At 42.8% G+C, this 23,260-nt stretch overlaps 1 protein-coding gene across 1 annotated transcript in view; it reads left to right on the top strand.

Annotated features, from left to right (window-relative positions):
• Positions 1 to 23,260, top strand: part of LOC146857263 (uncharacterized) — a 55,020-nt gene that overhangs the window by 4,366 nt on the left and 27,394 nt on the right. Inside the window, exons 2-3 of the mRNA XM_085647774.1 lie at positions 4,730 to 4,821; positions 21,358 to 22,122. Coding sequence (XP_085503900.1) covers positions 4,737 to 4,821; positions 21,358 to 22,122 — 850 coding nt within the window. The 5' untranslated portion in view covers positions 4,730 to 4,736. The remainder of the gene's footprint in view (positions 1 to 4,729; positions 4,822 to 21,357; positions 22,123 to 23,260) is intronic.

Genomic DNA, 23,260 nt, shown 5'->3' with positions numbered 1-23,260 from the left:
CTCTCTCTCTCTACCTCTACCTCTCTCTCTACCTCTCTCTCTACCTCTCTCTACTTCTCTCTCTCTCTACCTCTCTACCTCTCCCTCTCTCTACCTCTCTCTCTGCCTCTCTCTACCTCTCTCTCTCTCTACCTCTCTGCCTCTCTCTCTACCTCTCTCTACCTCTCTCTCTCTACCCCTCTACCTCTCTCTACCTCTCTCTCTCTACCTCTCTCTACATCTCTACCTCTCTCTACCACTCTCTCTCTACCGCTCTTTCTCTACCTCTCTCTCTCTTTACCTCTCTCTCTCTCCACCCCTCTCTCTACCCACCTCTCTCTACCCACCTCTCTCTACACACCTCTCTCTACACACCTCTCTCTACCCACCTCTCTACATAACTCTCTCTCTCTTCACACCTCTCTCTCTTTCTCTCTCTCTCTCTACACACCTCTTGCAGTGGCAGCCAGAGCCTGATAGCACAGCTTGTCCTTTAAAAAAAAAAACAAGCATTGGCATAGTCAATAGGTCTCGCCTTTGGGGCCCTATTAGTTTTTAACCATGCAACAGTTAATGTTGTTGCACCAAGGATATTGTGCTGCATAACTAAATACTTATAAGTTCACAAAAGCGAGACCTATTGGCTATGCCAATGCTTGTTCATTTTGTGTGATGTGAAAGGCAAAATCCTCGTGGTTGCCCTTTGATTTCTTAGAGAAAGCAAAAGAGCTCATAGGGTGGGGTGTGGCACACGTCTAACCTCCAATGACTTTCAGAGTCTCAGAGAGGACAGAGGGCAAGCATGATTTCCGGTGACCTGTCCCACCTGTGTCATTCCAGTTAATCTTACACTGAAAGAAGGTGTTCTCCCTGAAAGAGTATTGAAAGAGGTCAGGTTTCACCACTGTTAAGTGAACCGTACCTACATCCTGACACCTTATTCATCTATTGCTCAATCACTATGTTTCCTTGCTTAGGCAAAGTGATGGAGCGAACTGGAACTGCTGGGAGAATGCCAACGCAGGTACCCACGCGGGCTCTAGCGCACAACTGTGTTGGTTTAAGACGACTCCCTCAGCATGCTGTTGTTCTTGACATCTCAATTGGCTTTCCATTTTATCTGGACACATTCTTCTTCCTGGCCATTCCCCTCCTGCTGCTCAGGGTGAGGATGAAATAATCCACTCCATGCCCCACGGCATTTACTTGGGCCTTGACTGTCCATCGGGAATTTTGGTGCAAAGGTATATGGCAGGTTCATAGAACATCAGGTGGTTCAAATTTGCAGTAAGGTGCATCAGTCATTACATATTCAGGCAGCTCCTGAAACTGTACCTATCAAAGACAGGGTTCTTGTTCCACTTGGGTGGCAGCACCAGTCCTTATATGTTTGATTCCAGGAGCTTTGCCTTGATGGGGCTACAGAAGGGCCTAATTTGTACTGGTGATTGCAGGGGTTGGGCAACAGCACTTATTTTTGGGGACGAGGACTCACTTTTCATCATCACACCAGAGTCAGATAACAGCAAACGAAAGGCAAAGAAAATATAGAACGAATGATGAATAGAAAGATAGGACAATTGTGAGAAAAGCAAAAAGCAGAGATAGAAAAGTACCTACAAGAGTGGCATGAAGAAACAGGAAGTGTAGAATGATGGAATCAAGAGTAGGCAGCACTGGTATATGGAAACCCTGGAATTTGGCAGCACTCCAGCAGGCCCATAAGAAGAGACCTTGCCCCCCCCCCACACTTTTTGTGATTATTATTATTATATTATTATTAGGCTCAGAATTTCCTTGCAACATCTGCAAAATCACAATGTTTCACCACCTATGTGGGCCTGAACCCATCCAATATATCTGCCTGCTACAAGCTTCCTTTTTGTAGGAAAAAGAGTTCCTTTCTGAAGATGACAGAGGTAGAGGCCTTTGAGATATTCAGGGTTACAATATTATTCCTGTCTAGATAAGCCTTTTCTTGCTTCTCTGAGGGCATTACAACATGTTGCCACGCCTCTAAGGTCATTGCAAAGACGAGTTGTGCGAGATCTAAGAGAAAGACAGAGGGCGAACCGAGGAAAGGGGTGGGTGTGTTATGCGTGGGATATGAGTAAGGCAAGGGACGGGTGTAAGAGAATGATAGGTAAACTGTGAAGAGACAGCTGCACGTTATGTATATAAAAAAGACAGCATAAATATGAGAGATAGAAGGAACAGAAGAGAAAGTCAAAAAAGAGATAAAGAATGGAAGAGAAAGGAGTAATAGGAGAAATGTAAAAGGGAAAAGGGAGTGGTAAGACTAAACAAATAGGGATGGACAGAGACGGGCTGCAAAAGGAGAGAAACTGTCTAGAAGCGAGACAGGGACAAGCAAGAATCAAATCTAAGGGCAGAGGCAACATAGGTGTTAGAAGTAAGAGTTAATGAAAAGGAAATTCTTGGTAAAAGCAGAAATGGATAAGGGGAGGGGCAGGGACCTGATTTTAAGGTGAATGCAAGGGGGAGACAGCCTGAGGTAAGAAAAGATAGGCAGTATAGGCATAGATGAAAAGAGATCCAGGAGAGTGGTATTGGTAAGGAAGAGAGAGGATCAAGAGAAGAGACTGGAGACAGTAGAAAGATAAGGTGAGAAAAGAGAGGAGAAAGGGTAGTAACAGGTGATTGTGAAAGATAGATACACCCTGATGGACTAAGGTAAGAATGGGAAAGGTTTAGAGTGAAAGGACAGTGCAATAAAATAAAATAAAAACAAGAACCAGGGAGAGGATGTAGCCTAACGGCCAGAGCGGTTGGCCTCAAAGCTGGGGAACCGGGTTTGAGTCTCGGCAGCGATGCTCAACATTCTGTGATTCTAGGCAAATCACTTAAACAAAATTAATGTGTCCATCTGTAATGCAACTGGTGCTCAGGTAAAGTGCTTGGATACCTTCTAGTTGAGTTCACGCTATATAAAACTATAAAAGATAAAAAAAGAACCAAGTGGTGAGAGCAGGAGAAGTGAAGCATCGTGTCGGGGTAATAGATGGAAGAGACCTTTGGTAGGGAGACCACAGACAACAACACCTGAAATATTCAAAGTAGAGAATTTGGTGTAAAACATAGCCCTAGTCCTTACTCTCCCACTCCCACTCTTTGTATTCTAGAAGACTAGCCCAAAAACAGTTATAGCTTAAATAAGGGCGCCCCACTCTGAAATAATGAGAGCTCACTGCCTATGGGCGCCAGCTGTGAGTGGACAGGAACTGTGATGATGAGTGAGATCTAGAGGATCACTGCTGAAGGGAGAGAAAAACAATGGAGTGAAATGTGGCCTCAGATTAATTCAAGCATTCCACCTATATTTTGTATTTTGGTGGGTGAGACATTACAAAGAAGAGGCCCAGAGGTAATATAGGGCGAGCCTTGACCTGCGGTTGGAACGTATACAGAATGAAATAGTGCTCGATTAAAGTCACCTGTACACATGTACCTGTTCATGAAATACAGTGTTTTAAAGACTTGAATTCTTTGGTGTCACATGTTCACAAAAACCTCTTTGATTGGATGATTGCCAGGTGCTGTGGTCTGTAACAGCAGGCTCTTTGTAAATACAAGAGTAGTGTCTTTTGTATGAGAACTTAAATGATTAAGATTAGTCCTTTTAACCAACAAGAGCTCTCACTTGAAAAGGGTCATTTGGAGCATAATACAAAAATAAACAAATTTTAGAGCATCCCTATATATGTTTTCTCTCAATACAAGTTTACAGAACCTAGGGCCATATGTATGAAGGCAATTTTGCGATCGCAAACGCCGAAATTCGCAGAATTTCGGCGTTTGCGATCGCAAAACAGCAGTGTCATATGTATGACACAAACTACCCCTCGCAAAATAAGGAATCGCAAATTTTGTGATTCCTTATTTTGCGATTGCATTTAAGGAATCGCAAATTGCGATTCCTTCAATGCAATGTGAAAAGCACAGAAAAAGTGCAATTTGGACTTAAGCAATCGCAAATTACCACCAACTTCAAGTTGGTGGTAATTTGCGATTTCTTTGAAAAATGCACTTTTATGCATTTTTCAAAGTGCCATGTGACTCACATACATGCCCTTACGGCATGTATGTGCACCACATCTGTACCCATGCTCATTTCCGGGGTGCAACAGGGTGTCCTTTTGACACCCTGGCACTCTTTAAATTGCATTCGCAATTTGCAATTCTCTAATTGTGAATCGCAAATTGAGAATGTGTTCCCTTTCATCACTATGGGCCTCTAGGCCCATAGGAAGGAATGGGGAGGTATTCCTAAATTGCGAATCGCAATTTGCGATTTGCAATTAAGGAATAAGCAGGATTCGCAACATTTATTGCAAATCCTACATACATAGAGTTTTGCACTTCTCAAATAGCGGTTCGCAAAAAATCGCTATTTAAGAATCGCAAATGGGCATTTTCATACATATGGCTCCTAATCATGTGACAGAAAGGTGGTACTTACAGCAAAAACGTATCTAATGAGCAGGTGGAAGGATCTTCTACCCAAGAAAACTCAAGGCATCTTTGAGGAGAAGATATAATTCATGAATACAAGCTGAGCTCACTATTCTCCCAAAATCCTGCTTCCACTTGCCAGGTCTGGGAATGAGGTTACACTCTGCAGAAATGTGCAAATGAAATGAACAACCTTGAACAAAATGGCTGCTAGGCTTACTAGACCCATGAAACAATACTGCAATATATGGGAATATTTTATTTTGTTTTTACACAGGTATGAAATGAAAGAGAATCCTGCGAAAGAAATGAAGTTGCTCCTGGGACTGGCGCTGCTGCTCGCCTGCTTTGGAAGAACATACTCTGGTGGTGAGTAAAAAACCCTTTGATAAATATTGCCTCTGACCACCCTAACTTGAGATCTGACAGTGCAGACAGAGGCTGTGTAAGCGATGTCTAAAGTTGGATCATTGAAACATAGTCTAGGAAGTGACCCCCTGGGGAGTGGATCATTATGTCTAACCCAGTCCAGTGGCGGCAGGTGAACTTTGGAAGGGGTGGGTGGGCTTATACAACCGCCTCAAAGTGGACTGCACAAGCACGCCTTTCTTCCTTTTTGTGGTTTTGGGAGCGTTTGTCCCCTGAGTACATTTTGAAAAAATCTCACAGGTTATAAAGAGGCTGTAATGAAATATTTCATTATTTTTGTGGCGTGCCAGTCAAGCCTCTATTGGTGTCTCCCTTTAAACAAAACTGAACATTGTGGCAAATCAGTTTTTTTTCCAACACAATACAATGTAACAAGACCTTTCATTTCTCAGAATGCACATAGCAACATTCTTTTCTTCATTTTTCCATACTGCTGGTTGCAGTCACTGATTCATGTTAGGGGGAGACCCTATTTGTTAGGGGCAGGGTGGAAAGAAGGAAAAGCTTTACAAACTTTACAATCATAGACTACTACTGAGAGGTAGACAGATCTGACAGGCTTATGCATACCAAGGCCTCAGACTGCAGGTGAGACCATCATAGCAGATCTCCCCACCATCTGCCCCTCCAACCTGCCTGCTCAGGACTATAAACATGAAACAAAATATCTCAGGTTAGACAACCCAGTGCAGTGACCAGATAACTGGACTATAATCATGATAAATACCATAAAGGGAGCTGCAGAGCAGTTCAGAACTACCAGTTTACTGAAAATTATAAACTGGGGGCCTCTCTTTCATATTTCTTCATCCATCACACTGCTAAGCACTGCGACCCATGACATAATAAACACAACATTTGTGGTCATCACACCTGACATGGAAAAACTTCCCACCTAGGATCAAAACAAAGACAACATTCCATCCACACACTCTACACTGTATAGCATGCTACCCATTAGGGCAAGCGCAGCAGCAGCCAACATAGTGGTAAAAAGCGCTATATAAATGCTTCAACACAATGCAACATGATAGAATGCTTTTCTAAAATAGCCAATTAAATGCCTCCACACAAGTCATGAAATAAAAGCCCTGGCAGTAAGTGCCCCTGATATCAAGGAGCCAACGTCAGCAATAAAGCATGAATTAGCCATCAAATATTTGCTTTAAACGTACTTCAGACATTCAATATTTTTGAACCAAACATCAGCTTGCCGGACTCTGAAAATGCAGACATTTTAACAATAAAATACAAATGTTAATTTTAGATAAATAAGCTCAATGCCCCCGAAACTGAAGCTTATCTACCACATTTTCATTTTTAGTGCATACATGTTTGGGCCCAACTCGGCTTGCCATTTTTACAAGTATTCAAATGCCCAACATGCACCGATTCATTTTGCATTTCATGTCTACTTCTAAGAATTAAATACTATGGTTGTCCATCAGTAGGCAGCACATTTTACTCCCATTATTCTAGGAATAGACAGAAATATGTGAAGAACAGACTCTCTATGTCAGGGGTTGTCAAACCTGTATCGACGCCATCACTATGCAATTGATAGGTAGATCAAAAATGTCCAATGCATTGTAAGACAAGTACCATTACACCAGGTCTAGCAAAACTATTGCCTAGAATGGCCACAGCATGTCAATGATCAGAAACTATTGCGCCATAGGCTGCCACAGTGTCGTTAAGAATGGCAGTATTATATTAACGCTAGGTCACCTCAATGTCAGGGACAGCCAAATGCTGTCAAGAGTGTCAGTAATCTGTCATGGATGAGGCCAATATTGTGCCTGGACTAGCCAGGATGTCACCAAACAATAGTTACATATATCATAGGTGTTAGAAATGGGATCAAACAGGTGTAGACCAATCTTCACCATTTTTAACACAGAGAGCACACACACTTTACAGTGGACAGCAGTGCTAAAGTGCCCAGAGTCCTAAAACCACCAACACCATGTCAGAAAAAAGGCTAGGGGGAAAGCAAAAAGTTCAGGGATGACCCTTCAAAAATGGCCAAGTCCAACAATAGGCAAGTTACTATCATGGTGGGGTAGCTACAATCTCAAATAGTGTGAGCAGGCTGTTTAGAGACCATTATGTTATTCCAGATAGTCAGAATGTCACCCAAAATGCACCAGTATTTCAAGGATGGGCCATCATTCTGCCTGGAAATGTGTCATACTTTCCTTACCTTTGCTTCTCCCCTTATAATATATCGATTGTGCAATTTGGACTAGAGCTGGTGGCGTGTTTGTTTGCCCAAAAGTGAAAAAGGCTAATTTTGGGAAAATCTTGCTCTCATCTGATCCACAAAACAGTCCAAGGTTACAAAAAAAAGAATCTACATTCATTGATTCATCCTGCCCTCTCCTAGTTGCGACACCTTCTCTAGATGTTTTCTAGTTTAATAATTTTCTATATGTTATTAAGATGGAGGATAAATCATAACAGTTATATAGATGTAGTCTGACCTATATATTATAAAGTGTAAATGCTACTTTTGTAGCATAATTCACTGTATTTCTGTAACACTATCTTACTTAATTCTGTCAAAAGGAGGGTGCTTGATGTTACCACTCTCATTCCTCATTCTCCTTTCACCACACCGACTAATTTTCATTTACTTGAATTCTTATTACCGGGCTCAACAATGTTTCCGTTACCTAATTACCAAGAGTTTCCTTGATCCACTTCTCTGAACTTCTTTTTGCCCCATTCTTTATATCTCAGTTCACTAGCGTTTCCTTTACATCGTTCTCTAGAGCATTCTCTACACAGCATTCTCTAGAGGTCCCCTCACACATTCTCCACACTTACTTTTCACCATTTATAAAAGTTCCTTTCAACCACTTCTCCATAGTTCCCTTCAACTAATGGGTTAGAGTTTTCTTTAAAGCTTCTGCTACATTTACGTTTAGCACATTTGAGTTTCATACATTACATTCATGACACTTTTTTATGCCTTTCATTGACATTCCTCTATCTCAATCAGTTTAGCTCTCTTCGACAAATCAATTTGCCCCATCTATCTGATTTACTCTCGACAAATTTACTAGGGTCCTGTATACCCTCTTCTGTAGGCCCCCATCTTGTCCGTTCTGTGGAATTCTTCGTCTTCGATTTTAATGAGTTTAATTTACCACATTCTTAGAATTCCCATATCCATTGCCATTCAAATTACTTTCAGCTAATCTCTTTGAGGCTCAAACAAAATATCTAGAGGAGCCTCTTTCCCATTCTGTAAATTTTTCTCTGCTCCTTTCAATGAATTTCCCAAGAACTCATTGACTTGAAGGAGTTCCAGTATCTTTTTACTCTCAACCCTTCTATCTAATATCAGCGTTATCTTTATAAAGAGATTGTTACTGCAAATGTGTAACCTTGTAGCACAGTTAATAACATGTCTTAATATAAATCCAGTAAATAATATTAAGTTTATCAACCTGAGAAACCTGAGAAGGATAACATTTTGAGGCTCGCCTTTCTTGAAGTACAGCAGTGGCTTACAAATTGTAATTAGATATCAGGTGTTTATCTCACTGATCTGTCCTTGCAATGCTACTTGTGTAGCAAGGAGAAAGAAAGAAAGAAGAAAAACATATTCTTGAGTAAATAATTGAAAATAAAATCACACAAGGACTCCATCTGAGAGGCCTTTCCTTTGGGTGCTCTGGCTAGTGCGCACTGTCCAGGACAGGGACGGCTATTTATCTCTTGTGCTTCAAGCCTGTGAGCGGTATTCTTGAACTCTACGTGGATAATCAAGTTGCTTCCTTTACTTACTCGCCTCCTCAATGGTCGCCAAGTAAAGAAGTCAAGGCTTACTTTAGAACATGGTCCTCCTGACAACAATCTCAGATATAGCATGACATTGAAAATAAACCATAAACTCGATGTCAAGGTATTTCTTTCATGTGCAAAAAAATAGGCCTATTCTAGGGTTTGTGTTTTGGAGGTAAAGGGGGCAACCACAACAAGAGGAAGCCAAAGCATTGAATAAGCAAACTGATGAAAGTGACAATAAAGACAACCAGAGTTGAGCAATGGGCGCGCTCTGAGCATACTGTACGTTTACGGTATGGTCTGCAAGAGGTTTCGGTTGCATGCAGTTAAAGGCTGTCTGTTAGGCGAGATCTAAAAACACACCAGACAAAGTGGGCCCAGAAACTGTGCGGCACTAGCAGGGCTGGACAGCCCACTTATCCTATCAGTTTACAGTGATGCTCCTCCAATTCCCTCAAAAGAGGGCTGCACTGGGAGAGGCACTGGCTCTGCCCTAACCTCTATCTGGGATGACCTTGAAAACACAGTGGACCAGAACAGAGTTGCTGACCTTCTTCTCTTGGACCTTTTAGCAGCCTTTGACACAGTGGATCATCATACACACATCCAAAGACTTACAAACTTGGAATAGAGGGCACAGCCCTCATTTGAATTACATCCTACAAACACAACAGAAACAATATTATACATACACCCCCCATTCTATTTAAACCACACAACATTAAAGAAGGAGTCCCTCAAGCTTAATTATCTCACCCATGCTTTTCAACAACTACATGAAAGTATTACCAGATCTGATCAATGGGTTTAAAATGACCTGCTACAACTACGCAGATGACACATAGATACTTCTGAAATTGGAAAGTTGAAAGTACATCAAAACAATGAAACTCTTTGAGTTGTCACCAATGGACGAAATGGAGCCACCTCAAATTGAATGCCTCCAAAACAGATATACTTTCCTGTGGCGAATGGAAAAACTATGACCCTCTCTGCCCCTTGCCTGATGATCTAGGACAACCTACAACAATATCTAAGGAGGTAAAAATTGTTGGAATTACCAAAGCGCCAATCTGTGAATGAATCCACAAGTGGATATGGTATCCAAATCAAGCTTTCTCATAATGGAAACACTACAACTCATCTTCCCGCACCTAGGATTCCCACACATGGTTCAAGCTACCTTATAACTTGTCCTATAAAAACTGGACTACGCTAATGGTCTGTATCATGGCTCAACTTTATCATCTATGAGTAGGCTACAAAGAATTCAGAACGGCTGTCATGCCTCAATTCTAAAACATCACTACTTATTCTTTCGTGATCTATTTAAAAGACTTCCAATAGTAGCATTACAAATGTCCAAGCATCCTAGTTCGAATAAAGATCCATTGTATAGCTTTGAGAAGCTGACCCATCCTGTCCTTTTATGTTTTGGGACAAACCTGAGGTGTTTGTTTTCCACTTAGTGATTTTGACAATCATGCAAGCTCTCAGAATGTTCTACTATTTAAAGGCAAGAACATAAGTATGCAGTTCCTAGTGAAGACAGGGAAGAGGGATACGTAAGGGAGGCAGGTGGGCGGGGCACGGTGGGGTGATGTTCTAGGTGTCAAAAGGAAGAAGGATAGAGAGGGAGTAGCTCCTTTTAGGAGACAGGGCCCTCACACACCCCAAGAGTTGTCATGCTTCATCATCGGGCAGCCCCTCATTGGGCTGGCACTGCGATGGGGCTCTTTGCCATAGGTATTTTTTTTTTGTTGATGTGTAGTCTTAGGGGTGAAGGGGCATATGTGTAGAGAGTAATATGAGTAGTGGTGGGAGAGGGTATGTGCAAGATAAAAATAGCTCTAGGGATCCCACAGGATGCCTTTATTGGTTGGGTCCCTATGCCATAGTACAATCAGCAGACTGTAAAGTTGTGGTTAGAGGGGAGGTTCGGTCTCTTGAGCTCAAATTAGTGTATGTGCAGTGAAGGGGGTCAACATATTTCCTGCCTATTATAGTCCAAGGGATCTTGGGATTTCGTCAGGACCAAGGGATCCTGGTCTACTCAAGTAGGGATGTGTAGGTGTTTGTCTGTGAAGTGCCATACCCTGTAATTTGGACTTGTGATGTAGTCTAACATAAACAGATATACAAACCTGCACAGGGGTTATCTTGGCTGTGTAACTCCCTTACCCTGACTAGAGTGGTGAGTTCTGCCTGGACTAGTGGCATACCCTAGCCAACCAGAAACCCCCATCTCTAACACCTTCTGAATGAAATTTCAGTGCCATAAGCCCTGCTGGTTATTAACAAGAGGCTACTTGGTGCAGTAGAGGGGTCAGAGGACCAGATGGGGATGTGATACAGTACAAGGGCAGGGAGTTGGGAGGTTAACGGAGCTACCAGCCTTCATTCTCTCTTCCGCACAACTATGTCTGATCTAAGCAAAGAACAGCAATCAGACAGTTAAACATTGGGCACTAGCACATGATGGACTATCCTGCAATAAATATTAGAACATTGAAAACAATGGAGTGCTCCGGGCTTCTAATGGCCGGTAGAAGCCTGGAGCTCCAAAATTCCAATGCTGTCATTCACAGATGTTGCTGTGAACTAAGTCCTCACTGAGCCCGAGGGGATTTCAGTCCCCTCAGCTCCTTGAGGCCTTTGTTGAATTTGTTAGAACATTCAGCCCTCTAGTGGCTGAATGTTCTAATAGCCTTATAGCCCTCCATAGCTGCTTATACCTGTATGAAAGTTCTTCTCCTTTGTTAAAAGGCCCTTTCTCAGGCCTTTAATGCTGGAGTGGGCCTTTAAAGACCGGTATAGCTGGCTTTGGCAGGCCACAAGACTGTAGCACAACACTGAAATGTTGAGAGCTCCACTGACGACAATGGAGTAGCTCTTGGCTTACATTGAATGGTATAAGCCCAGCTATACTGGTTGTTAAAGGCCCACTTCCTCGTTATAGGCCCTTGCCTGCTTCTCAGTACTATAACTCGGGTTCAGGGCGTTTAACAACAAGTATAGCCCTTGGCAGCAGGATAAAAGACTATATTGAATCACAGAGTAGAATGAAGCTTTCAGAACCTCAATGCAAGAAACAGTCGGCCTGATAGGAACGTAATTTTACCAAGAACGGTAAATCTAAAAGCATTACCTATGAGTCCTTTCGTCTTCCTTTAACCCAACTTGGTATCTGAGACAATGTTTTCGAGATAAAGGTAGCCCTGAATCTGATTAAGAACAATCCCCTCAATCAGCGACATTGGGTAATAACCACTCGTTTAGCACTAGTCCACTTTCCTGCACCCGGGAATAATCTCAGCACCCTTCCAGATGGAAGGAATTGACCCAAGATACTAAAATGCATCAAACGAATGCATGAGACTAGACCTCTTAGCCAAGGTTCTTATCTGAATAGGGCTGTAAGTATTTCTCAGGACTTAGTGCTCTGCATGTTCTTGTGAACTCTGTGCTTTTAGCACCTCATGTACAGTGAAAGGTGAAATGGAGGTAGGAGCACTGATACAACCTGCCGAGTAACAGATGTAGACGCATCTGAATCAAGCTAATAGTTGAAGGTTTATCTCCATTATATCACAAAACAATATTATCACTTCCACTACCTTAACCTAACTACAAATATTACACACATGCATAACAAATACATTGCAAGGTAAGTCTAGGTGAATGGGAAAAATAATAATTATACTCCTACCTACAGATGTAGTGGTAGGCAATATAGTGGATGAAATATTATTGTAGGTCGATGTTATCGACTTTGATATGGTGTTATTCAACCATAGCAGAATACAATTTATGAAAATTCTGAGATTACAGAAATCAACACGGACTAAAGGCAATATAATAAAGACAAACAGGATGAGCAGAATCGATGAACCAATTCTTTGTTGAAGGACCTATAACGGAAGCAATGATATAAGGCCCTAGGTGAGGAGGATAGTAAATGAAGGTCAGCCCTGAAGGCATAAAACAGACTTAATTCTAAAACAAAAGAGAAAGGCAGTCAGTAAGATGTGTGCAGCAACTATTTGGTATGACGGCCTCTATTACACGTGCCATTTTAATTCTGCTCTGGCACAGCGTTTAATTTGAGCCAGTGGTTTATGGTGCTCGGCACCGGCACCTAGGACCGCTGCTCATTTAAAGATGAGCAGAAAAACAGTTGTTTATGAGTTCAGCATAAGTTTAAAACAGCTAATACCTGCCACACAAACAATTCTTAAAGCGGTTGGGGACTCAAACAGTCTCAATTGCCACACTTGTAGCAGTGCGCTGGTTCGTAGTTGTGTAAATTCTGTTATTGGCAACTCTGGCAGTGGCAATGTGTGCTGCAAACTGCGGTGGCCTCATCATGAGGGCCCGGCACTAATATTTTTACAAATCAAGCACTGTCTCTTGCAAATAGAGATTAGAGGGAGGGGATGTGGCCCGTCGGCTAGACTGCCGACTTTGGTGCTGGAAACCAGGGTTCGAGCCTCGGGGTCGCGTCCACATCCTGTGATCCTGGGCAAATCACTTAATCTCCCCGTGCCTGAATGTGTAATGTAAATACAGTGCTTGTGTAAAGTGCTCCAATACCTTCGGGTTGAGTTTGCGCTATATAAATATGCAACAAAAAATTATAGTAAGCGCACAATGAGACATTCCCTCCTCCCCAAATTCCATCACCTTACCGCCTCGCTACGCCCAGGAACTCAAAGAATCAAGGTATGTTGTCTATGGCATAGCCTTTTATTCACTTAAATCCAAGTTATTCACCACAGACCATTACCAGCATAAGTATCCTTCTTGGGTATATAACCATTATTCACAGCATCACTTTTATCTGCATCAACATGTGAACGGCAGTAAGGAAATTAGGTAAGACATTATACTTTAACTTTTGAACTGGGCCGTACACTGGAATTTGGCAGAACATTTTAACTTGGCCGTCTCGGACCACCAGTCATCCACTCCACTGCACACGTTGTGCCGGCAGGCCCCAACGCGCTACAGCCAACAGTAAGGAAATAAGGTACAAACTTACACTTTAACTTTTTAAATCAGCCGTACACTAGAACTTGGCCGTACATTTTAACTCGGCCGTCTCGGCCCATCAATCTCCCATTCTGCTGCGCACATTGCGCTGGCAGGCCCCAATGTGCTACAGACAACAGTTGCATTACTTGACATCCAGGGCACCGCATACTGCACCGGCCCACCGGGGTACCTGAACACATGCAGCATCCCCAAGATTGTACTCAGTCCATACATTGTGGGTTAGGGAAGTAAAATCAAGGACTACCGGCAGGTCAGTCCCTTGTCCCCGCCTACCCAAGGCACATGTGGAAACTACCCCCTCCTGGGATCCATCGAATGGCTGCACCTCTATTGTTGTGCATCCCCCTTTATTGTTAACTGTCAGTGCTCCGCCTCCTTGAAGCCTTGCTCGACTGCCGGGTGGGTGGGTGGTCGACGACGCGTCTGTAGCCCTGCTGTGGTCTGAAGGGACAAAGAGAAGGAAACTCCCCGGGCACAGCCTTAAATACCTGCTAAGTTTTTTCATTATTCTGTGCCACCTCCTAATGACATCACCACGACCAGCCTTTCCATAACCAGCCCTCCCCTTTTCAGGGCCCCGGAGGAGGTTCAGCCCCATGGCACTACTAAGGGTGCCCCTCCCCTAGGCGTGGGGGGCGCCTGTTAAGGAGCTTCACTGCCGAAAGCAACCGTAATCCCCAGGTGACACTGTCATAGCCATCACCATCCCTTATTTCTAAGGGGACCCTCATAGTACCTCTTGTGATCCCATTTAAACATCCCCCACCCCAATATTTACTGTCAGCCGGGTAACATGCCCCAGATGGCTGACTGCTTGTGTCTGATATGTGTTGGGTAACTGTTCGAATATTGCAGGTTACAACATTGTGTAAGGGCTCAGGGAAGGGCGCAGCTGCAGTCTGAAATCGGCGCTGTGCACAGTCGGGCCCCTGTCACATTGACCCTGTGTAATTCGCCTCAGTCAACAATGGTCAGAGTCACAGACAAAACCAAAGTGCCTGATGGCGTTTCCTCTACCTCTGACAAAAATAGAGTTCCTCAGACAGAAAAAAACAGTCAGACTTTTGCCTGAGCCAGATCTAATGAGTCATGGGATGGGTCACCAACCCTGCTCTGTTCTTCCAGCATCCTAGTCTAACATTCCTGCCCACTGTGCCTTTCACAGTGGAGACTGCAGGACAACTTGCTCTCCTGCTTCAACAAAAGAAACTTTGATTATTTTGAGTTTGGCAGAAGCGAGTGGTCACCCCCGCCCTATTTAGGTGCATACAAATGCATATTTAGGGAGCTTACATTTCTATATACCCTGAAAAGGTTGGGCAGGCTGGCCCGTATCCCCAGACTATAAATAAGCTCCTCTGTTCTTCTGCTCCTAAATAGCTTCCTACAGCCAAAGTCTCCTTATCTGTCTCCAACATGCTGGGGATCATACCTAGGTATTGAGATCTTCCCCATGGTGAACTCTAAGGATGTCAGAAGAGACACACAGTTTCGTAAATCTGTAGGGAGTGCAGAAAGTACAACACTAGGGACCCCCTGCAAGTCCTGAACAAGTGCTTTTTGGTTCATTTCTTGTGAGTCCATGTTCTCCTGCCTTGAAATCCAGTGAACCTATCCAGAAGGGCGTACCTACTGCCCCAGAGTCAAAATAATCTTTCCATCCCCGATCACTGGTTCTCAATATATCAGGCTCTTAAGTTTCACTGGTGTGCACAGCAGTAGCAACTGACCAACTGTGACTGCAAGCCTCAATGGGGAATAAACTATTTTGACCAAGAAACAATCACTTGAAAAATATGAACTGGTGAATATCCTAGCACTGCTAACAACCACTTTCAAGCTATTGCCCTTCATTTCTGACTGGTATAAAATGCAAGATGAAAAGTCCGCGTTTCATCTACCTGGCACACGGCCTTCCAAAGGAATGGAGACATACTAATGTATACAAAGAATGATGGATGGAATGATTACATTATTCTTAGCCACTGGTAATTATTTGGGCCTCATCCCAATCCATCGTTATATTACACATAATGGCCCCTTAATTTGGAACAAGCTCTGTGCTTGAATTAATGTCAGCCACTGGCAATCGCTCAGCCGCATCCCATCCATTGTTTGAGCTCATAACAAGGGCAAAACCAGTCCTATGTTGCTTGTATTCAGGTTCAGGGATGACCTGGCTTGACAGTTCGGGCTGGACTGCTCCCATTGGAGCAGGGTGCAGACTGATTTGCATATGGCTGGGTCCAAAGTAAGGCGGCATGGTGGGCAAAAATCAATAGATTGAGATGCAGCCCTGAGCAATTGGTAATGCCTGAAATTATTTCAAGCATTCCATCCATCACATTGTTGTTGCAGTTGATGCCCTACGTGCGATGGGTATGCCTAGACGTGGGTCCAATGCTCACTGTGCCACTGGAATCAAGCTATACATGGATGATGAGCTCTTATCAGGGTGAATCCAGTCATTGGTTGCTTGTATTCTGGTAAAAGGAGGACCTGGCTTGGCAGTTCAGGCTGGACTGCTCGAATTGGAGCAGGGTAAAGACTGAGTTGCACATGGCTGGGTCTAATCTGAGGTGGCATGGTGGGTTAAATTGATGGATTGGGATGCACCCCAATTGATTGCATGTGACTGAGAATAATTAAGCATTCCATCCATCAACTTGATGTTGCTGCAGTTGATTTCCAAAAGAAGAAGTCAGGTTACCTGCAAAAGTTACCCTGCTTTTCTAGAAAAGTCATGAACCTCAGCGTATACGACATCCAAACAATCTGCCAAATATTTCACAAAAATACGAGTGCATGTTTCTCAAGAGTACATTGCTCGAGGCTCTGGGATTCTTTTAACCATCCCAGAGAAGACTGCCAGAAGACAGTTAAAATGCAAAATGTAATCACTCAAGTCTAAAACATAGTGCCCTGCCTCATGTGCCTACACGCTAGTGTATTCCATCTGATTGTAGCATTGCTCCACTTTGTATGCGTATGACTTATACAATGGTCAAGCATTGGTGTATTATTCAAATGGTCTTTGCAGTATATTCTAAGGTTCAAATGTGTTATGCCAGCTTATGGTTGGAGGATTTTTTAATGCTACCAAGAACGTTCCATACTTTCCTAAATGTCAAACAAATTCCACTAACTCAGCCTCAATGCAAACCATGCCCTAGGTGGAGAGGTGTGGCTCACTAGTTAGAGGCGGCAGACCCGTAAACTGAGAATCGGCCAGGGACCAGGGTTCAATTCCCGACGCGGCAGGGTTGTGGACCAGGGTCAAAACGGACTCGATAATTCTCGCCTCGGTACCTACTCTAACCAGGAACACACTCGGCAACTCTGGGCATTAAGCTTGCCTCATCTCTACAACGGCCCCCCACAGATGCTGGGGATGCCTGGTTTCACCTTGGAGATACCCAGTAAGGGACCATCTCACAGGGATAGCCAGGACAGGTTCCCCAGCGGTCTACAGCGCTGGGACGCCCTGTTGCTGGGGTAGCTGTGCGCTTTACAAGTCTACAACATTTAACATTTATTTAACATTCTCCCACTCTGCTTTTTGGCTGAGCACACTCTGTCGCTTATTGGGAAGTCTCACGTCTCACACCACCCTACCATTATTGACTAAATTATGCCCTGGCAACCACTCAATCACTAAACTGATATGTGCATTGGCCCCACTGTAATTCTTCCTGTTTATGATCGTCCAACTAGTGCTTTAAATGGATAAAAATTAGTGCAGGTACTCATCAAAAGGAGGGATAGACTCAGGGTGGAGCTGGGGGCGGACATAAGGGCGGTGCTAAAGGCGGAACAAGGGGCGGGGCTAAGTTTTTGACCTTTCCAAACTTTTATGAAAGAAATCTGCATGCATTTTTAGAATATCGGCTGTATCTGTCCATTCGCTTTTTACACTAATAACCATTTATATAGCACTTACTAATAAGTGTTTATTACTACCCAAAGTAAGCCTTTTTAGCAACCTTAAAAAACTAAAAAGATTGAGAAAAAAATGTAAGGTTCTATATATATGCCTTGTTGTTGCATGCAGGTCCTTGCTGCAGGGGCATAATTCACTAAGACATATGCCAAGGGTGTTAACTTGTGACCTACAGGGAAGACAAGGCTCTATGCAACAAAGACAGTATCCAAATGATCTACATAAAAAAAAAAAAATCTCTGATATACATGTTGCATGCTATGCTTTCCAGCAGGCACAATGACCCTCTATGCAATTTTATGGTGAGTTGAACCTTAAATTAGAATGCACACAGATCTTTCTAGCAAGCACATTAACCACCAGAGTTATAAACTTTATTACTACTTATGGTGCCCCAATCTTACTTACTTGAGAGAAAGGCACTGGCTGCCTGTTTTAAGCAATTAGTAAATGCTTAGCTGCAAAAAAGCGACCAATTCATCAGACACTCTTTTCATTCTCGGCTCTAGTGGATGTTTCTGTCTAAAATGGAAACCAGAGTTGCTTTCCAAGAGACACACTTTGTGTAACTTCAGTAAGCAGCATATTCTCTCTCTAGTTGCCACTGGATAAGAAATGTTGACAGAGAGACACTGGTGAAGTTGCTGCTGGTGGCTCAACCTTTCAACCTTTCAACATTCCATTTTATATGATTGAAAAGGAGTGGTGGACAGAATAAACAGGTTGCACGTGTGAGTTTAGATGAATAAAGGTATCTAACTGAGTTCTCTGAATACATTCTGTGTAGTTAAAATATACACCCATATATGTAAAACAGCACACATGTTGAAAAAACGTCTCTGTTGGATAATTTGAATTGGTTTAAAATCTTTTGTTGACATTAGTTTGCAATATTTATTGCAATCCCACGTATATTAATTTAGATAATAACATATTATATGCCTCATATACTTAATACAGTAAATGTCAAATGTATTCTTGCATTTTTAAATGTCGATGTAATATATATTAAAAAAAAGCAAAAGAAATTCACATCACGTTACAAGTGGCAAGAGGGTATGTCTGAAAGGAGATGAGACTTATTACAAATAAAATATGTTTCCTGTGCTTGTACTCAAATAACTTGCACCAATGACCACCTGTGGGTGCAAAATAGATGAAGTGTTTCAGTTTTCCTGCTTTTGTCATCCAACAACAGTGTGCAATAAATTGCAAAGCAAACACAATTGCAACCATGAGTGTGAGTTACATGCACTTACCTAGTCATGCATTACATATATTGGCTTTTGATTCAAATATAGCTGTATGCTTCCTTGTGGCATGTACGCTCAGATGGTTTGCTCTGGCTGCAAACATCTCTGTTCAAAGAGCATAGCACATTTTTCACAGGGATCAGTGAGTTTGGTACCGAGATACCATTATATTTAATGTGAAACGATGGTTAGAGATAGTGAAGTAAGCACAAGCTTTTTGTTCTGTCCAGGCATTTTGAAAATACCCACCACAGGAAACAATAACAGGGAAAAATGCTTGTATGTGTTTTGTAGATTCACAATATCAAGTATTTGACTCTTACATAGTGCTCAACATCTTGTCTTGTGATAGATGTACTGGCAAATTTGTGTTAAGTCCAATGGTAGAATGCTACCGAAGCGTCATTGTGTCACTGTGTTACCCTGAACAATGCCTCTCACACCCTCGCCCATTAGGTTTAATAGCCACCGCTCTGCCCCCGCTGTGGATACAAGAACCGCCCTGCAGCCACACCTCTGCTCTAGTGGCTTCCAGCAGCATATGCAGATCACTGATTAACGGTGACAAGAGCAGCTGTTCTCTTGTGGGAGCCCAGCCCAGGCTTCCACTGTGAATAGGAGTGGAAGGTGCTGCCGAGGTACGAGGTGATTGATGAAGGGAACACCACCTGCAACAAAGTCGGGCCCTCGCGAGTACCAGTACTCTCCTTATTCAAGGAAAAGTGCCGGTACTCTATGCAAGAAAATGAAAAAGTGCCGGTACTCAGTACCGGTGAGTACCGGCCCATTTAAAGCACTGCGTCCAACCTCACTCTATTCTGAGAGAGCTAGCCCCCACTTCTAGTTGGGCCTCCTTTACATACTTCACTGTCTTGTGACGACTCTGTTTTTTTTTAGCAGACCCTGCCTGGTTTACAACAACAGTTGCTTGCCTTAGACTCTTGCTGTACAATTAATATAAAGAAGACGTTATGCAAGTGAGTGGTATAATACTTAGATTTAGGCCACACATAATATGAAATTAGAGGTATAAGCTATAGATATCAAGCCATTGCTTTTAATACTAAATGGAGTTGGGGGAACATTTTGCAAATGTACATGACAGAGCAAAGGAAGCCATGATGACTGTACTACGTTCTAATTGTAGATATTGTGGTTTGACAATAGAGCCTCTATTAAAGTTAAATTATGCAAAAATTGTGTCAGTTCTCTTTCATGGTCTGCCAGGATTAGCCATGGAGGTCATCTGAGACTTAAGAAATGTTGGGGATGGGCGAGACACCATATCTTAGGGCTACCATCCAGCGTAAGTACAGAGCTATATGTTTATGAATAGGACTGTGTTCAGTTCATCATAAGATTGAGATTGAATGTATAACATTTATAGCTTTCTTGACCAGTGAATGTACCAATAGTTGGGCTACTGAGTGTCCCAAAGATTTCATACAAGGTGCCACCAACTGTGTAAAAAATGCTAGAAAAAAACAACTATTGTTTGAAAAGTATGACGTGAATTTCGATTGCAAATAAATAATTTCAGGTCCCACGGTGCAAGCAAGCAGGATCACTTTGAGGCAACTGCCCAAAGAAATCGTTTATGGTAGACAGAATGTTATAAATACTAAAAATCAGTGGCCCACTATTATGGGGTTAAAAAGTAGTACCTTGAGTAGTAGGCTATTTACTAAATGGTATCAATCCAAGGCTTTGACGCCAATTTTTACTTTTTCAGCTCAGGGTATTTCAGAATCATAACTTAAATCTTAGAATAAATCATCTCCGTTGCCATTGTGAAACTTTCTCACGATTTATGGCCCTTAATGCTCGAATATCCATTAGCATTCGAAGCGTGTTCTATTTATCTCAAACGTGTTATAAATAAAGCTGGAATTCGGTTCGTGCACGTAACATTTGAATGTTGGTTTTTGAATCAAAGAAAGTGGAATTAGCTGTAGCTTTCGTTTGTAATGCAATTTCGTAATTTAGTTAACTAATTGTGATTTAAATTATAATTTAGACTTTAGCTTATTGTTTTAATAAGAATTGTGTACGTGTTTTAATTGTATTCAATGTTAGACACTGCCTATGTTATGGATGAGAAGTGTATTAAACTTTGTAATAATAATTAATCTAGCATTTGCTTGTTGTGTTTGTGTGCCTGCTTTAGTGTGAAAGTCAATGGAAGTAAGACTTCATGGATGGGTGAGGGAGAGCATGTCTTATCATTTATTGGTTGCCTGAACTCTTCAATGACTGAAAAGGCACTTCAATTATTATAAGCCAGACAGACCTATTGCCATTGCCAGTGCTTGTTGTCGTTTTTGTACTTGCATGTCCTTAAAAAAGAAATATGGGTCAGGCCAGTATAGCTGGCCAGATGTCAACCCTGGACCGACATATTAATAATACTCCCACTGTTTCTTTGTCCTACAGATGCCAGACTTCCTACTGACTGTTCACCGAACGCATCACCCCCTACCACTGTAGGATCATCGCCCGGCCCGACATTCGTCCGCTGCTTTTGCAAAACTGGCTTCGCCGGGAGTGGCACCGGCAGCGACTGCACCGCTTTCTCTAAATGCACCACGGCCAAGTGCTGTGTCTCCGGAAGCACCACCTGGAGCTCCTCACAAAAGAGGTGCGTCGACGTCAATGAATGCGCTGATTCCGCCCTGAACATGTGCCCCCCTCAATCCTGCACAAATGTCCCCACCAACTACTTGTGTTCCCTGAACCGCGCGCTCCAGTGCCCTACAGCTCCCTGTGACGACGACACCGACTGTATGAAGATCGGTGCAGAAATCAAGTGCGCCGACCCCTGTGCGAACTACCAGACTTTGTCTGGACTCACTCGGCTCTCCAATGCTGACTCCAAAGGCGTGTTCCCCACCGACCGGTATTTAGCCGGCTGGTTCCGGTACATCGGAAATGCCGGAGTCAGGCTGCAGGAGGGCTGCACTGGACCGGTGAAGTGTGGCTCAGGAGAGCCCTTCACCCTCAAAGAAGGAAGCCACCCGCTCCTGGGATCTGGGATCACAACCGCAAAGCTCCTGTCAAACTCAATCAGTAACACCTGCACAGAGGCCAGCTCCATCCTGATCAAGGCCTGCCCGAAGCCACTCGGGGATACGAGCTCGAGCAACGGGTTCTACGTCTACAAGTTCTTGCGATTCCTGTCCTTTGAGGTTTACTGCACAGGTAAGAGGGGTGCAGAATGGACGGACGAATGTATCCCTTAGTGATCGACTGAAGCAATGAATGAGTGAGTGGATAGGATATTTACTTTACGATCTAAACACCCGCAAGTCACTTACACTGCTTCGCGAGATAGCGCCATGAGGGTTAGGGTTTTTTGACAACTGTTCACATTTCCAGATTTCTTACTTCTTTACTTATTTATTTATGTATTTTATATAATGCGATTTTATATAGCGCGAACATTACCCGAATTTGTCAGAGCGCTTCACAAAAGAACCAGTTGCGTTATATAAGGACTTTGGATTGCATGAGTTACATAAGAGATACTAACAGAAAAAGTTGCAAATGTACAAGTTGTAACGTCATTCAAGGAAGTGATACAAACAGAAGAAAATTGAAAATGTACAAGTTGTATAGTCACTCAAGGAAGAGATACAAACGGAAAAGATCCATTACCACCTCGTTCATCTTCCCCGATCCAGTTATTACCAAGCAGAAACATTATAAAGCACTATAATCAATCATATTAGGTTCTTTGGGGTGGTTAATCTAGGAGTGGATCGGGGAAGACTTGGACTTGGAGTAATGAGGGTACAAATATGCCCAGTGCCTCAGAGCGAGGGTGGAGTGAGAAGGGTTGCCATATGGCCGGTACTTTAATGTCAAGGACAGGGAATTAACGGGAATCTCCACAAGGCCTGGTATTTATTCCGTTCTGAGATATAAACAATAAACTCGATAAGAAACTGAATAGCATTTTAGAGCTGTGTATAACATCCCTCTTTTTTTTATTTGTTAAAGAAAGCAGAGGGAGAATTCTAAACAAGCATTGGTAATGCATCGGTTTCGCCTATGTGATGAATAAAGCACTGTTTTTATCAATCATCTCCTTTAAGAAGGAGAAAGCCCCCTGACAAATAACAGGGGAGTGGAGACAGTGTGGGGCAGTGGCCAGAGTTGTTGACTCTAGAGTTGGGGGTCTAAGTTTGGGTCTCGGCAGTGCAAGATCCTGTGATTCTATACAGATCACTTACTCTCCCTGGGTGAAAAATTGCTATATAAATATGCTGAAGGAGTAAAAAGCAAAACGAGGCAAAACTTTATGAAAAAAATAGTTCAGCCAAAGCGGTTTCTAACA

This window comes from Triturus cristatus, chromosome 3_2 (assembly GCF_964204655.1).
Source record: "Triturus cristatus chromosome 3_2, aTriCri1.1, whole genome shotgun sequence".
NCBI classification, from domain to species: Eukaryota; Metazoa; Chordata; class Amphibia; order Caudata; family Salamandridae; genus Triturus; species Triturus cristatus.
This window is presented reverse-complemented; position numbering and strand designations above follow the sequence as displayed.